General features: G+C 41.6%; 1 protein-coding gene across 1 annotated transcript in view; it reads left to right on the forward strand.

Moving 5' to 3' along the window:
- Window positions 1–9911, forward strand: part of LOC140202448 (protein disulfide-isomerase-like) — a 37375-nt gene extending 27464 nt beyond the window's left edge. The window contains exons 8-12 of the mRNA XM_072267314.1: window positions 2148–2345; window positions 6716–6836; window positions 8127–8311; window positions 8401–8472; window positions 9858–9911. Of these exons, the coding sequence (XP_072123415.1) occupies window positions 2148–2345; window positions 6716–6836; window positions 8127–8311; window positions 8401–8472; window positions 9858–9911 (630 nt within the window). The remainder of the gene's footprint in view (window positions 1–2147; window positions 2346–6715; window positions 6837–8126; window positions 8312–8400; window positions 8473–9857) is intronic.
- The last annotated feature ends 7207 nt before the right edge of the window (window positions 9912–17118 follow it).

Consider the following 17118-nt stretch of genomic DNA (forward strand, 5'->3'; position numbering starts at 1 on the left):
TACAAATAACTAATTAATCATTTTTTACTTAAACATGCATTTCATGACATTTGGTTTTACTTGCATCTTTTTTCTTTCAGATTCCAATATTTTAATTTAATCTGCCTTTTACACCTACAGTAATACACAGCTTTCTAACAGTCATAAAACTCTTGATATTGTAATAATTATTATACTTTTACTCTTCCAATCATTCTCAAATCAAATATGGACCACGGCTTAAAAAATAGCACTCAGTGTCAATCAGTCAACTAACACTGAGGTTGTAGTGCAGCCCAGAAATTAAATCAACATAGACTTTAAAATGTATTTTATCCTTTTCACTGACTCAAGCATTATAACATCTTTACTATTTTGAGCAAGAGGCCTTGATAATTATGCTGTAATGTCAGTCTGGTTTCCCTCTCTCACTGCCATACACGTTTTTGACATTTGTAATTTAATCCACATTTATTTAATGCAGATCATTTATCATTCATCTGATTCTGATCTTATAATGCGATGGCTATCAAGACCCATTTCTTATTCACCCAATTTCTCTTAAAGTTGTTTATAGTCAACATGATGAGATTATGCCCAGAATTTCAATCAAAAATGCTTAATGATATTATAGTTAAAACACTTTTTCTGAATAATCAGCACGACACAATCTATTATCAAGTTATGCATTTTTTAATCACTAACCATTGCCAGACACATAATGGAAACTGTTTAGTTTAACCAAATGCTTGTCATAAAATGATTAGATTTGTGCTGATCAAACAATAATGCGTCTGCTAGAATTGTGTTGTGGTAAAATTTAGAGCTGGTTTGATCATTTGTAGGGCATTCGAAGTTTGACACATGAAAAATATCCTGATGTTCTAGGTGAGAGAAGAGGTCAGTGTTAACCCTTCACATTATGGTGGCAAGTCAACAGACTTCTGATCTGTAATGAGATGGACCTTGGGTCTATGGGGATAGAAATGAAGTAACAATGAAGTCAGCCATGATTCCATTAAATAATGGATCAAGCTTGAAGGTCTGAGTGATCTCCTCCTTTGCCCAATTCATATGCTTTACGTTGCTTGCCTATGTTACCAGATCAGAGCACCAACTGTACTCTGTATCTTTAGCGATCTTGAAGTTGAACATGCATTACCACATGATCTTGAAATGCTGGCTTTCTCTCCTGGTAGGGAAAATGCAACACTCCATGGAATCTTTATACTGGTTCTTTTGAAGTTCTCAGTTTTGCTAATCCATTGATTCCAAGCCTCACTGATTCTTGCTCAATTGAATTGAAATCATGGAGAAGGTGATTATCAAGCCAACATACTTTAAACTAATATATACTTGCATAAATAGTAAGGAAAAACAGGCTTTAGTATATAATGTCCCATCGGAATTTCTAATTGCTAATATTTGATGAGGACTAAAATAATTACCGTATTTATCTCGTGCAGATTGTAGAAAAACTCAACAAATTTCAATTACGCTAAGAAGTTTTAACTGATTCTGGTGTGTGTGTTCATCCAATTAATTTACTCACATAGGAACTCAACTGGGTTATCAGAATATAAGCACAAGTAAGCTATTTTTGATCCATTTAATAATTGGTAATTGGAAGTAAGATTTACATTGTAAGATATCTTCCATATTATTCCAACATAAGGACCAACACAGACATTAAAATCCTGATGATACTTCATCTGTATTTAATTTAGGAAACATGAAAGGTGAATTACTTACAGTTACCAATAGCAATACCATGATAGTATTTAGATCATTGTAATGACATTGACTGAGGGATAAGCATTGACCTAGATGCCAGGTAGCATTCTCCTACCCTTGGAAGAAGATCTGTTCTGAGAGGGCAGATATGTGTCAGTTTATTGCCTCATTTGAATGATGGCTTCTATGCATTGCAACATTAGCTCTATACAGCTATGTTAGATACTTCTGCTCAGACTTGAGCCCACAATTTTCAGACATGGGGAAAACAGTGGTATCAGCAGAGCCATATCTGGCTTGTATACCAATCTCTTTTATTAATAATTAACAAAAATATATATTTCAAATGAAAATTCTATTTTTCTGCTCTTTAAATAGTCTACTGCTTTTACAGATATTTTGATTCCAACAACACTAATTTTTGAACTCTTCAGATAATCTTTATTTTGGTTGACACTGATGAAAATAGAAATGGCCGCATCAGAGAATTTTTCCAGATTCGAGACTTGGACATACCTGCTGTTCGAATGATTAATATAACAGAGACAGTGAGATACAGAATGCAAGCTGACAAGGTTACAACTGAAGAAGTGGAAAAATTCTGCCAAGCATACGTTGATGGGAAAGAAAAGGTAATGTAACGTCAATAGAAAATAACCACACAACATGTAAAGTGGTCATTATCAGAAGCAAAGATGGTGCTTCTCCTTGCATCCCCTAGACTTTCAAATGTAAACATTTAAATATGTATGTATCTAAGAGAGAGAGAGAGAGACAGAGACAGAGAATGTCATTATGTTTGTGTTAGTATTACCGTATTAAAAGCATTTAATATCTTTAATAAGTATAATTTTGATAATGTAAGATCTAACATGAACGTTCTGTATTTATGTATGTGTGTGTGCATGTGTATTTGACTGTGCAATTGTTTAATATGGTTTGTACGTGTAAATGCTGCATGTGTGTATCTGAAAGAGTAATAAAGGGAGAGAGCGAGAGAGAGAGACAGAACGTCATTTTTTTTGTGTTAGCATTATGAAACATCACTGCCCTTTGTGGATGCTTTTTCTCATTATCTTCAAGCTCCTTTAGCAAATAATCTGGGTAAAGTCAAGTTAAAGTCCACAGTCATATCTGATGTTAATTAATTTTCTTGGCTGCCAACAACACTGAACAAGTTTCTTTCTGGCAACTACTGGAGACTTTGCAAGGATCTGTCAGTCTACAATTCATAACTGCATTATTAATATCACAAAGCTGTAATGTTGACCTGCTTGTGAAATCACCTTTGGGATGATTCAGAGCAGGTCCTCACAGTTTTTCTGAAAGAGGAAACTGCAGCTTTGACATCTGAGTGATCAATTCGTCATCCTTGCAACTTCCAAAAGGACAAATGAACAGCAGCTAAATTATATCAAATATCCAAGTAACCTGAACCCACAATCATAAAAATATACATTTTCTGTGATGCCAGTGTTGGTTATAACCCAGTAAATCACAGGTTATCCACTACCTCCCAGATCATGATCAATCAATTGACGTTTCCTGGAGAGGTTAGCTAAGATATGCCCCAGGAAAAGTGCTGCAGGAACGACCAGGGTCCAGTTATCATAATTTTATTTATTCATTTGACCTTCCATTATAAAGTCAGATAAAAGGATGTTTGCTGATGATTCAATTCCATTTACAGCTGCTCAGCAAATAGAGCAGCAAGACAGAGACAACATATAGCACGGCTCGTATGTGGCAGGGAACTTCTGCACAATGAAAATGCCAGTTAAAGACCAAAACCAAGTCTGACAACTTACCCCTGAAATTCAATTACCACTGCGGAAGTCCCCGCCATAAATATCCTATTGGTTCATTAAGGTTGTTATAGCTGGGGTCGGTAGTTCCCACGACCTATCAAATGCTCCCAGTGGAGTACATCTCAGAAAATCTCTGACAACGCAGTCCAACTACTGGCCTTCATGTATGGCTTAGCTACTAAGCCCAGAGGAACCATTTCTACTGCCAAAGGTGGGTTACTGGAGCCTTAAAACCAGTCACGTAGTGCAGATGGGGCTCCTCAGCAACAGCCGGGGGCTCACCAGCCACAGATGGGGGCTCACCTAGGAGAAGGAACACCCTGATCTCAGATCTCCACTACCTTGTAGCTATACCCACTCACAGGGAAAAAAAACCAGGCTGGAGTCCCTAAGGCAGTCCTACACTGAGTTCAACACTGGCTGGCACCTCCTGCAACGGCACTGATGCTGAACTGTATAAGTCTCTGCTGTTCCTTTGGATTCATCAGCTACATGGAGAAGGAGGGCCTGCTACATGGGCAACAGCTTGCTCTCCATATCGTACTGCCCTGGCTTGTGTATCAGGTAAACAGTTAGGATGTGATAGGTCAGACCCCACTTGGAGTACTGTGTTCAATTCTGGTCATTTCACTACATGGAGTATGTGACTACCATAGCAAGCGTGCAGAGGAGATTTACAAAGGTGTTACCTGGATTGGAGAGTGTGCCTTTTCAGAATAGGTTGAGTGAAGTTGTTTTTTTCTCCTTGAAGTGATGGAGGATGAGAGGTGACCTGATAGATGATGAGAGACATTGATTGTGTGGATAGCCAGAGGCTTTTTCCCCAGGGCTGAGATGGCTAACACAAAAGGGCATAGTTTTAAGGTGCTTGGAAGTCAGGGGTAAGTTTTTTTTTACATAGAGAGTGGTGGATGCGTGGAATGCACTGCTGGCAATGGTGGTGGATTCAGATAAAGTGGGGTCTTTTTAGAGACTCTTCAATAGGTACATCGAGCTTAGAAAAATAGAAAGCTCTGCTGTAGGGTATTTCTAGGCAGTTTCTCGAGTAGGTTACACGGTCGGCACAATATTGTGGGCCAAACAGCCTGAAATGTGCTGTAGATTTCTATGTTCTATGATATCCATAGTAAACCCTGACCAACAGTGGGCCTCAACACATATCCTGGAGATTACCACTGGCAAGAAACTCAAGTGGATAAGCCATGTCATACCATCTCTACAAAACATGCCAGACGATGGGTATTGTGTGACGAGTGACTTTTATCCTAACAGTCCAAGGCCCTTCCACCATCAACAGGGCAAAAGTCAAAGTATGGTGGAATACGCTCTACTTGCTTGAAGAATTGCAGATCCAGCAGCTCTCAGGAAATCTGCTTTGATTGGCTTCCTATCCATTGTCCTAAATGTTAATTCTCAACATCATCATCTACAACATGCACTGCAATTACTTGCCTAGACTACTTCATTAGTACCTTCTAATCCCATGATCTGTACTACCAAGGATGCACTGGAACTTCACTGCCTGCAGGTTCCTTTCAGAGTCTCATATCACAATCATTCCGAAATATATTGTTGGTCCTTAATTAATTAAGGGGCTGCATGGTTAGCATAACGCTTTCCTGTGCCAGCAGTATGTTAGGTGTTCTATTCCCACCGCTAGCTATAAGGAATTTGCAAGTTCTCCCCATGACCACATGGGGTTCCTCCAGGTGCTCCAGTTTCCTCCCATGTTCCAAAGATGGACAAGTTAGGATAAGTAAGTTGTGGGCATGCTATGTTGGTGCCAAAGGTAGAGTGACACTTGCAGGCTGACTCCAGCACATCTTGGTCTGTGTTAGTAGTTGATGCAAATAACGCATTTCGCTGTATGTTTCAATGTACATGTGACAAATAAAGCTAATCATTAAATCTTCTATCTTTGTCTCTGGATCTAAATCCTGGAACTCATTCATGGATACACTGTGGGAGCACCTTTACCAGAAAAATTGCACTGGTTCAACCTGGTGGCTCTCTACTTTTTCCTCAAGGACACAAAGGAATGGCTAATAAGTGTCAGCTATGCTAGCAACACTCTGATCCCCAAAACAGGAATTAATCAAAAGGAAAGGCTGCATACACCTCCAATTACAGAGTATCACTGTACTACAACATTGATTCTAATATTGATTTCTGTTAGAGGTGTGTGACAATAGAAATGGACTGTCAGTCTAGGTACCATATCCGATGCGGACTTTGGTGACCATGGTTTTCCATATAGATCTCTCCTTCGTTTTTTGGATGACTTCCATTTCCTCAATGTGTAGCCACCTGGCTATGCTTTTGACGTACATAAACTGAGGTCTTCCTCTAGGTTTACTCCCCTCAATCTTTCCAGAGAGTATGAGTTTTTCTAGTTCATCTTTCCGCATGATGTGTCCTAGGAACCTGAGTTGTCTTTCTCTTATTTTTGGTATGAATGATCGAACTGCTTGGGCTCTTCTGAGAACTTCTTCATTTGATGTGTGTGTGGTCCATGATATTTTTAACATTCTCCTGTAGAACCATAATTCAGCTGCTAATTCAGAAATGGACAGTTCCCTAAATTGCTTGTTATGATTTCTACCATATAATGTAGAATGGAAGGAGGCATTGACCAGTTTATGAAGGAGCAGTGACAACAAGCTGTTGTACAGTAGGGGGAGGTTAAGGAGAAGTTATAGAAAATTGATCAGTCATAGCTGGTAGGAGATGATTGGATAAACCTTAGGTGTTCATTTTCAAGAAACAAACAACCGTTGTTGCAGTTTTTTATGTGGAAATGTATTATTTCAGGACCAGGTTTCAAAAGTTACTTGTAAATCTGTCTATCTTGTCAAAAAAAATTATATTTGGCATCCAAAAACAGTATACAGCATACCTTCTTTTTGTGATTTTGAATCCATTGTTCAAAAGGACTTTATTGGCAGGTTTTTGAGGGAGGGCAACAGCAAAGTACGAGACTTCAGTCTCAAATGTTTGCCCTGGAGATTGGGTGGTAGTGATTGTGAGCCTTAATTATTTTTCCTCCTGCTCATTATCAATGCAAAAAAGAGTTTGGCACCTTTCCAAGGGCTTCAGGTGATTGTTAAATAAGGACAAGTATGATGGAGGTATCTTATTAACTTTTCAAATTGAGTTTTAGCTGATGATAATAATATGTGCTCTTTATACAATAGCCTGAAGAGTCCAGCGAAGAAATTCCAGAAGATTGGAATAAGAATCCTGTTAAAGTTTTAGTGGGAAAAAATTTTGAAGAAGTTGTGTTTAATGAGACAAAGGATGTCTTTGTGCTCTTTTGTAAGTATATTTTAGATGTTCACAGATTATCTTTGCAGAATATAAATATAAATAAACTTCACGAAAGTTTTAGATAACCATATAACACATGATATGTTCAATGGAAAGGTAATCTGTAGGAGTTTGTAACAATCAGATTGGCAATGTCCACATTTTGTATCCACACTGCAGTTAAATTTTAGTCCCCTGGAGTCCAATATTATTCTGCTGTAATTTATTCTGAGTCCTTAATGTTGAAAACAACTCAACATTCATTTACTTTCGCCATTTCTTCCTCTTCTCTTCTGATGGTTATGACTATATCGGGCATCAGTTACTCCTCTGAATCTTAAACAACCAACATATGCATGAGGAGCATCCAATTACTTGCCTTAAGGGGATGGAACAACATGTTGTGTTCGCCACTACCCATAGTGCTCATTTCCAGTGGCTGGATAGATACAGATGTCACAATAGATCTTTTTTCGCTTCTATTTGCAGCATTAATAACAATGTCTCAGTCATTAGCCTGATTGAGGAAATAGGCCACAGCATATGGCCATAAGGTGCAGAGTAATCCTGCACGAGTTCTACCAGCTGATCCACTGGAAGAGACCAATGCACTATGGTAACCAACTCATACAATGTTGAGAAACAGCCCCTTCAGTGGCAGAAGAAAAAGTTAATAAAGCTCAAAGTAAATTTGTTATCAAAGTACGTTTCTGTCACTATATACTACCCAAGATTCATTTTCTTTAGGCATTCACAGTAGAACAAAATACAAGGATCAATGAAAAACTACACACAAAGATTGTCAGCAATCACATTGCAAAATATGACAAACTGTACAAAATACAATAATAATAATGTAAATAAATAATATTGAGAACATGAGTTGTAGAGTCATTGACAGCGAGCCCATAGGTTGAGTTCAGTATAGAGGTGAGTGGTTCAGGACCCTGATGGTTGATAGGTAATAACTGTTCTCGAACCTGGTGGTGTGAGCCCAGAGGCTCCTGTACTACCTTCCTGATGGCAGCAGTGAGAAGAGAGCATGACCTAGCTGGTGGGATTCCCAGATGATGGATGCTGCTTTCCTGCATGTAGATGTGCACAGTGGTGGGGAGGGTTTTCCTGTGATGGGCTGGGCTGCATCCATCACCTTTTGTAGGCTCTTCCATTCTTGTGCATTGGTGTTTCCATACCAGGCTGAGGTGCATCTAGTGATAACTATACACATTACTAAAACATTTCTCTTGCAATATCTGATATATTGTTAAATAATGACTTATTCCTTTCTCAACCTTTAAGGTGCTCCGTGGTCTCAGAGATGCAAGGACATTAATTCTATATGGGAACAGCTGGGGAAGAAGTACAACAATTCTGAGAATATTATTATTGCTAAGATAGACATTACAGCAAATTATGTTAATTTTGCTGTCATAGTTGAGAAGTTTCCGAGCGTGAAGTATTTTCCTGCTGAATCAGAGAAAAAGGTTTGTACCTTCAGAATCCTTTGTCTCTTTTCCAAATATTTGCTTTATCTGCTTTTTGATGCTGATATTTCCCTCCTATTTTCATAAAGATTGTACACTACACTGGAGCTCATACTCTGGAAGCCTTATCTCAGTTTCTGGACAAACAGGAAGAATTAAAGGTAAGAGTTCAGTCATGACAAGTTCAGACAACTTGATTTCAGAACAATGCTAAAGACTGGAATTTCTAGCAATATCTTAGGAGACAAATCTGCTTTTTAATATGTACACCCACATATTTTAACAAATTTTCATAATAAAATGTTTACCTGCTTTAGTTCAGAAAATAGAGTGCTCAAGTTGAGCCCCTGAAGCTTGAGTATATCCAGTCTTTGCACGTTCTCCCTGTGATCACAGGGGTTTCCTCCAGGTGTTTTGGTTTTCTCCCATAGTCCAAAGACTGACTAGTTAATTGGTCATTGTAGATTGTCCAGTGATTGGGCTAGGGTTGGATTGGGGTTTGCTGAGCAGTGTAGCTCAAAGGGACAGAAGGGCCTATTCTGCACTGTATCTCAATGAATATAGAATGGCAGCCCGTCCTGGAGTTGGAGGACTGTCTGTGTGTGTGGGTGGCGGGAGGAAGTAAAGGGGCTTGTGTTGCTGCCGTTGTTTTGTTGCTTGTTATATTCTGTGTCGTTGCGTTCCATGTTCTGCTGAACATTATAGGCATGCTGGAAATCAGTGCCGACCCTTGCGGGCTGCCAGCAGCATATTTATTTATTTGTGTTGTTTGTTAATGTATGCAACGCATTTCACATGTGTTAAATGAATTTGAATCTGAACTTTATATCCTCCTTTGCTTTCAAGAGATCTGATGCCATTAGAAGGGCAATGAAGTTTTCCCCATATCTAACCCTTGACCAAAGAGTCCAAAATTTATTTCATGTGGAACCTTGATTTGTTGCTTCATTTCCTAAAAACAGTGACAACAGTTTAAAAGAACTTCATTGGCCACAACACACTTCGGATTTCCTAAAGCTCTGAGAAGTGTCGTGGAACAGTTTTTAAAAAAATTTATTGACACGTATCGATTAGATAATAATTGCAGTAATGTATTATTTTCTGGCATAGATGTTGCAGCAAGGATCTTGGTGAAGATCAGTGCTACAAACAGATAAGCATTTGGTGACTGCATGGTGGAGGAGGAGGCTACCACAAGGCAGTTCTCCCTCTAGAACACATTTGCCAGACTACCCCGGGTGGTGGCATCAACACAGGTACAGGAAGGCAATATAATTGGTTGGGAAGTGCTTCCGTACCCCCTTCCTCAACTTGCATACGAGTGGATGGATAGGGAAAGATAGAGAGGAATCTGGGTAGAGAAGGAGGGAGTTTTCAGATAGCTTTGTCCACGGACTGCACCAAGACCATCACAGCTAACTTCGAGCAGAGACCCCACCAATATCTCAAATGAATCTCTCAAGTCTCAGGTAAATAGTCCTGGTTACAATATCTGACAGAATGAAAGTACAGCTCAACATTCTGATCTCTACAATTGTTCCTGCAGAAACTTCGTGAAAATTCACATGCTACAGATGAAGAAATAAAAGATGAACTTTAATGATATAAAATACCAAAAAGCCTTTACTGAATGTTTATCTTTAACTGTCTCTCCTAGTTGTCTACAATTGATGAGGATATAGTGATCAGATGATGGGATGATTTAAAGCAGGTTTATCTGTACAGTCTTTATATCAGTGTATCCTGTGCAAATGCTAAAATAACATGCATTAGATAAATGTTCAGGAATAAAAGTTGAATCATTATATTTTGTGATTTTTGATAGAAATATAAAATGAACTGTTTGAAATCATTATGTTGCTACTCATCGCATTTTGCTACACAGACATCTAGAGAAGAAGCTGGACTCAAATACAGTGAAAAAGTACAATGAACAACTTCACTATCAGAATCAAAAATAATCCTTCCTCGAGTTTATGGATGGCCAAGTTGAACAAGTATCCAGTTAAGCATAAAACTAGAAAAATACCTTAACTATCCCAACAAAATATCCAAAAATGGACCAAAGCAGTGCTACCATTACAAAAATCATTTTATACATTCACTTTATTGGAAAGTTGGTAATTGGATCACTTTTCAAATGTGATGGTTGTATCAGACTGATCACCTCTGAAGCACAGGGGAAATCTGGGCTTCACTGCTGAGGCCACTGCAGCAACTTGGCACCCGAAGTGGAAGTTCTAATTGGTTTTGTTCAGTTGCAGATATGGGTGGAAAAATGGCAGATGGAGTTCGATCTGAGCAAGTCTGGGGTGTTGCACTTTGTGAGATCAAATGTAAAGGCACTACTACTACTACGCCGACTCAGGCCTAGGGGGCCGGTGTCGGGCACGATGACGGACTCTCCACTTCTCCCTCTCTCTCATCAGTGTGTTCAGTTCATCTACATTAGTCGCGCCGCTGTCTTCTAGGAGCGTGTTGACCATAGTCTTGGGAGGGTGTCCAGGGTTCATCCTCCCATGCTTGGGCCCCCATATGATGACTAGCCTGGCAGGTAGCTCAGGGTGGCATAGACAGTGCCACGTTAGTTGCAGTCTTCTCGCCTCGATTTTAGTAGAGAGCATCAGTAGGTTGTTATAGAGCTCGACGTTCGTCATGTGCTGTTGCCAACTCACGTCAAGAGCCATCCAGAGCATTCGTGTACAGCAACCATCTAGAGACTTTCGCATAGTCTTGGTGAGTGTCCTTGTCTTGCATCCGTATGTGAGAATGGACTCTATGACTGCTATGAAAATCCTCTTTTTAAGCCCTCTGGTTGGGTTCGACTTCCAGATTTCCTTCATGCCGTTCATAGCCCTCTACGCCAGCACCTTCTGTATCTTTATGTTTTTCTCCGAACTCATCATTCTTGACCCGAGGTACTTGTAGTAAAGGCACAGTACACTGTTAATGGAAGGATCCTCAATTGCTGATGTACAAAGGGATCAGGATTATGGGCTCCAGGTCTATCACACCCTGAAAGCAGCCTTATAAGTTGACAGGGTAATAAAGCATGCATATGGCATTCTTGCCTTTATTAGATGAGTCACTGAGTTCAAGAATCAGGAAGTTGTATCATTAAAAACCTCTGGTTAGGCTGCATCCAGAATACTGCATTCAGTTCCGCTATCCCCATTTTAGGAAGGATGTGGACACCACGGAAAGGGTACTGAAGAATTTTACCGGAATGCTACTTGGATTAGAGGGCATGTACTATAAGGAAAGATTGGACAAACTAGGTTTGTTTACTCTGGATCTGCAGAGGGGAGACTTGATAGGACAGAAGTTTATAAGATTATGAGGGGCAAAAAGATAGGGTAGACAGCCAATTTCTTCTTCCTAGGGTTGAAGTGGCTATTACTAGAGGGCATGCATTAAAGGTGACTGGGTAAGTTTAAAGGAAATGTGTGAGGCACGTTTTGCACAGAATAGTGGGTATCAGGGATGTGCTGCCGGGGCTGGTGGTTGAGTTAGAGGTGATGGAAGCATTTTGGAAGCTGTTAGATCAGCACATGAACATTTTGTTCCATATCCATACTATAACCTCTAACTTTATTTCCATATAATTCTATATCTTTTTGATGAATATTGTTGTTTTTACATGCATGTCATATCCTGATCAATAAGCCACAGCAAATCCCTAATACATGTAAATATATATGGTGAATAAAATTGGTCCTCGATCCTCAACCTGATCCTTAGAGGTGAAGGTTGACAACAGCCTGTAGATGTACAGATCTCCTACAATACGAAGATCTACTGCTCCTACCACTAAAACTGCCCCCATCAACCCCCACACCCTCCTACATCCAAATCAAACTGAGTTTGATGATACCAACAATAACCTTGGAGGCCAAATCATGCTCAGTAGGGCAAAAACAAAGTCTCAGAAAGAAATAACCTAGAAGCCAGGTCCCACTGGAGCCCAATCAATATCGCGGCACAAAGACCTTGAGAATCCAAAGCTTTGCCACTGAGCACCTCTTTAAATCCAGTACACCTTTGAGATCGGTGTCACGAGGATATGTCAGCATAGTGTGTGCTGTGCAGGAAGTGAACGTTAAAATTATATTAAGGTAATGATAAAAAGTTGGACAAATTAAGCCCCATTTGATTAAGTTTAGGAGAAACCAGCAATATGGAGCAATGTGTACCTTGTGGCAATTTTACCAGATCACCTATTCTGAACCAAATGGGTTAAATCAACCCTATCAAAATTTAAAATATATTTGAAAAATTAGAGCATTGCATTAATACACAGCTACTTTGAGCACTATTTGGTCTGTTCACAGACTCTAAATATTTGTCTGCTAATGTTGCCTGGTGCAGGTTCACCCTTATTGTCTCAAGTTTAATTCTACTCGGATAACAGATGCCTGTCTAGGCAGTGATACAGACTTCATTGTAACATATGAGAAGATGAGGTGAGGGGGTCCACATAACATACAAGATGGCTGTTCCCATTAAAATGCTTCTTCTGTGAGGTCGAAGGAGAAGTTGATCACAAGTGGAATAGGGCAAGGTGGACGTGCTGTACAAAGAGAGCTAGGCTTTCTGCTCTCATCCCAAAATAAAAACATTTTGACAATTTTACTTCCATTCTCCTCTTGTCCTTTGCCTTTACATAGCTCATCTCTGACCTGAGATCTCTGATTTCTGACTGCATTACAGCTTGGTATGAAACACTAATGCCCTTGAATGGAAAATCCTACAAAAAGTTATGGATATGGCCCAGTCCATCAGGACTAAAGTCCTCCCCACCATTTAGCATATCCACACGGGGCATTGTCGCAGGAAAGCAGCATCCATTATCAGGGACCCCCACCACTCTGGTCAGGCTCATTTTCCACTGTTGCCATTGGAAGAAGGAACAGAAGCCTCAGAACTCACACCACCAGGTTCAGGAACAGCTATTAGTCATAGTCATAGTAATACTTTATTGATCCCGGGGGAAATTGGTTTTCATTACAGTCGTACCATAAAGAATAAATAGTAATAAAACCATAAATAGTTAAATAGTAATATGTAAATTATGCCAGTAAATTATGAAATGAGTCCAGGACCAGCCTATTGGCTCAGGGTGTCTGACCCTCCAAAGTTATCCCTTAACCATCAGAGGGGATAACTTCACTCAACTTCACTTTCCCCATCACTGAACTGTTCCCACAACCTAAGGACACACTTTCAAGGACTCTTCGTTTCATGTTCTTAATATTTATTGCTGTATTTACTTGTTATTATTTCTTTTAATTATTTTGTACCTGCACAGCTTACTGTCTTTTGCACACTGGTTGGCTGTGGTGTTTAATTGATTTTATTATGGTTATTGAATTTATTGAGTATGCCCACAAGAAAATGAATCTCAGGGTTGTATATGGTGAAATATATGCGGTTTGAGAATATTACTTTGACCTTCGAACTTCCATCCTTGACAAAATATCACTCATTAACAACAGTATCACAGACAGTCCAGCAGATGGCAGCAATGCATAGAAATGTAATCAACCTTAAGCATGGAAAACCAGTTCAATTGTCCCTTTGTCCATAAAATTTTCTGTTCCTATGCTTAAATCCCTCATCCCATCTGGCTCCTTGCTTATACATTGAGTGTACAAATGAATTTCACAGTTTTTTTCAATACATCCCATGGTTTTGATCTCCTTTACTCAAACTCCTTTCAAATTTTATTTAAAGATCAAAAAGAACTTGTTTTAATTTCAAATCTTCAATGTGATATCATACCCCAAATACTAAATTCAACTCCACTTTCATAATACTGTCTGAAAAGATGAAAATCTGTATTTCAGATGTTATCTTAATGAAGATGTTCTGTTCCTGTGCTTTTTCTTTAGATATTTAGTTTTTGGATATTGAACTTTGAACTCACACAGGTTTGACACCACCACTTTCTTATGATAGTCAATAGGTTTGAAAACTCTTTGTATTCAACCAGCTCTTGAAGGTGATTCTGAAGTTTATGGTAGCACATTTTACAATAATCTAGTGTGTTAGTGTTTTCCAGCACAGAAATAGACCCTTTGGTACAATATCCATGCAACATTGTTGTCTGTTAATCCATTTTTCTTGCAACACACAAAAAAATGCTGGTGAACACAGCAGTGTGGCTCCCAGTGGCCACACAGTTTAATTCCATGTCCCATTCTCATTCTGATATGTCTATCCACGGCCTCCTCTGCTATCAAGATGAAGCCACACTCAGGTAGGAGGAACAACACCTTATATTCCGTCTGGGTAGCCTCCAACCTGATGGCACGGACACTGACATCTCTAACTTCCGTTAATGGCCCACCTCCCCTTCATATCCCTCATTTATTTATTTCTCTTTTTTTCGTCCCTCTCACTATAACTCCTTGCCCATCCTCTGGGCTCCCCTCCCCCTTTCTTTCTCCCTAGGCCTCCCGTCCCATGGTCCTCTCCCTTCTCCAGCCTTGTATCTCTTTTGCCAATCAACTTTCCAGCTCTTAGCTCCTTCCTTCCCCCTCCTGTCTTCTCCTATCATTTCAGATCTCCCCCTCCCCCTCCCACTTTCAAATCTCTTACGATCTCTTCTTTCAGTTAGTCTGTGGTAAACCATGTATATAGGTTGTAACTGGGTTACCTGTCTGGACATGCCTGGACACACCTCTCTGCTGACTGCTCCTGTGGCTCCTCCCACAGGCCCCTGAATAAAGGCGATTGTGTCACTGCTCCTCCCTCAGTCCAGGACAGATACTCAGCATGGACGTTGGTCCATTTACTGTTAATAAGAGCCTTTTGGTATTTACTCTACTTCCAGTCTTTTGGAGTAATTGATAGTGCATCAATTTTATTAACAGTAATTTTAAAGCATGGATCACGTCCTGAGACCCGACAAGCCAGACCTCGACCCGTGAACACCTGAAGCTGGAAACGCTTTGGAACTCTGGCTAGCCTGCTTCGAATCATACCTGGAGGAGATTGAAGTGACTGAGTCCACCGCGAAGCGCAGAGTTCTCCTCTCCAGGGTCAGTCCATGGGTCTACTCAATGACTAGAGACCAGCTGAGCTACGACGGCGCAATGAGCGTCCTCAGAAGACAATACCTGCGGTCAGTAAACACTGTCTATGCGCGACATCACTTAGCAACGTGGCAGCAGTGGCCTGGAGAGTCGAGCGCTGAGTTCGTCCAGGCCCTACAGACACTCGTGCGGGCCTGCGATTGCCGGGGGCTGACGGCCGAACAGCATGCGGAGCTCTTTCGTCACGGGAACCAGGTCAGTGTATGTGCGCTAGTGGCTGCTGGAAAACGCCGATCTTACTTTACGTTCGGCGATTGAGCTGGCCGACACACTGGAGGCCGCTCTGCACAATTCTGACGCTCACCAGGCACGCGATCTCCCGACAGCCTCGTGGACACCGCAGACCCAGCAACCCACTGGCGAATTGACCACGGCTGCTGCCAGTCGCGAGTCCACGAAGTGCTACTTCTGCAGACTCGAGAAGCACCCAGAAATGCTGCCCAGCCCGATAAGCTACCTGCTCCAGCTGCAGAAAGAAGGGCCACTTCGCCAAGGCCTGTAAGTCCAAACCACGAGCGGGATTGAGCAGCGTCGTGTGCAAGGCATGGGGGCTGTCATATTGGCCGTCGCCATCTTGCCTGCATGCCGCCACCATGTGCAAGACATGGGGGCGGCTATCTTGGTTGGCGCTACCTCGCACCGCCTACGACCCACGAGTGCTCACCAGGCACCCCACCACGCCAGACCCAGACAGCGACTCGACCCTGGCTTCCGTGACCCTCGATCAAAACGCTCCCCACCAGCTCGTAAGGTCAGTGATGGACATCCTGTGGAGGGGAGCAGGACAAGCTGTGTGTCTGACATGGGCAGCACAGAGAGTTTTGTCCACCCGGACACGATGCAGCATTGCGGACTCGCAATACAGTCAGTAAGACAGAGGTTTGCCATGGCTTCCGGGTCACATACAACAGACATCCGGGGGGGGGGGGGGTTGTGTAGCGACGCTAGTGGTGCAGGGCACAGAATACCGAGACTTTACGTTACTGGTCATGCCTCAACTGTGTGCCCCTGTGCTATTGGGGCTCGACTTCCAGAGCCACCTGAAAAGCGTGACAATGAAGTATGATGGGCCCCTCCCACCAATCACTGTCGTAAATTCCCAGTTTTGTAGGGATACGTCACATACCCTGCTACTGACCACACACACACACACCGACCCGCACATCCCACCCAACACCATGCCAACTGCCACACCACCGACGCCACTTGCGGCCTCTCCACCCTCAGGATCCCTCCCCCACCGCTGTCCGCCAACCTGACCCCCGACTGTAAACCTGTGGCAACTAAAAGCAGGAGGTACAGCGTGGGGGACAGAGCTTTCATTAAGTTGGAAGTGCAGCGGCTGCTTAGGGAGGGGGTCATTGAGACAAGCACAAGTCCTTGGAGGGCGCAGGTGGTCGTTATTCGGAACGGGGATAGCCAGACCATCAATAGGTTCACGCAGCTCGACGCGTACCCTCTACCCCGCATCGCGGATATGGTCAATCAGATAGCACAGTACAAGGTGTACTCGACCATAGACCTAAAATCTGCTTACCATCAGCTCCCCATCCGCCAGGAGGACCGCCCTTACACTGCCTTCGAGGCGGACAGCAGGCTTTATCAATTCCTGCGCATCCCCTTTGGTGTTAGGAATGGTGTATCTGTCTTCCAGAGGGCAATGGACCAGATGGTGGACCAGTGCCAACTGAAGGCCACATTCCCATATCT

Source organism: Mobula birostris, chromosome 9 (assembly GCF_030028105.1).
Source record: "Mobula birostris isolate sMobBir1 chromosome 9, sMobBir1.hap1, whole genome shotgun sequence".
Taxonomy (NCBI): domain Eukaryota; kingdom Metazoa; phylum Chordata; class Chondrichthyes; order Myliobatiformes; family Myliobatidae; genus Mobula; species Mobula birostris.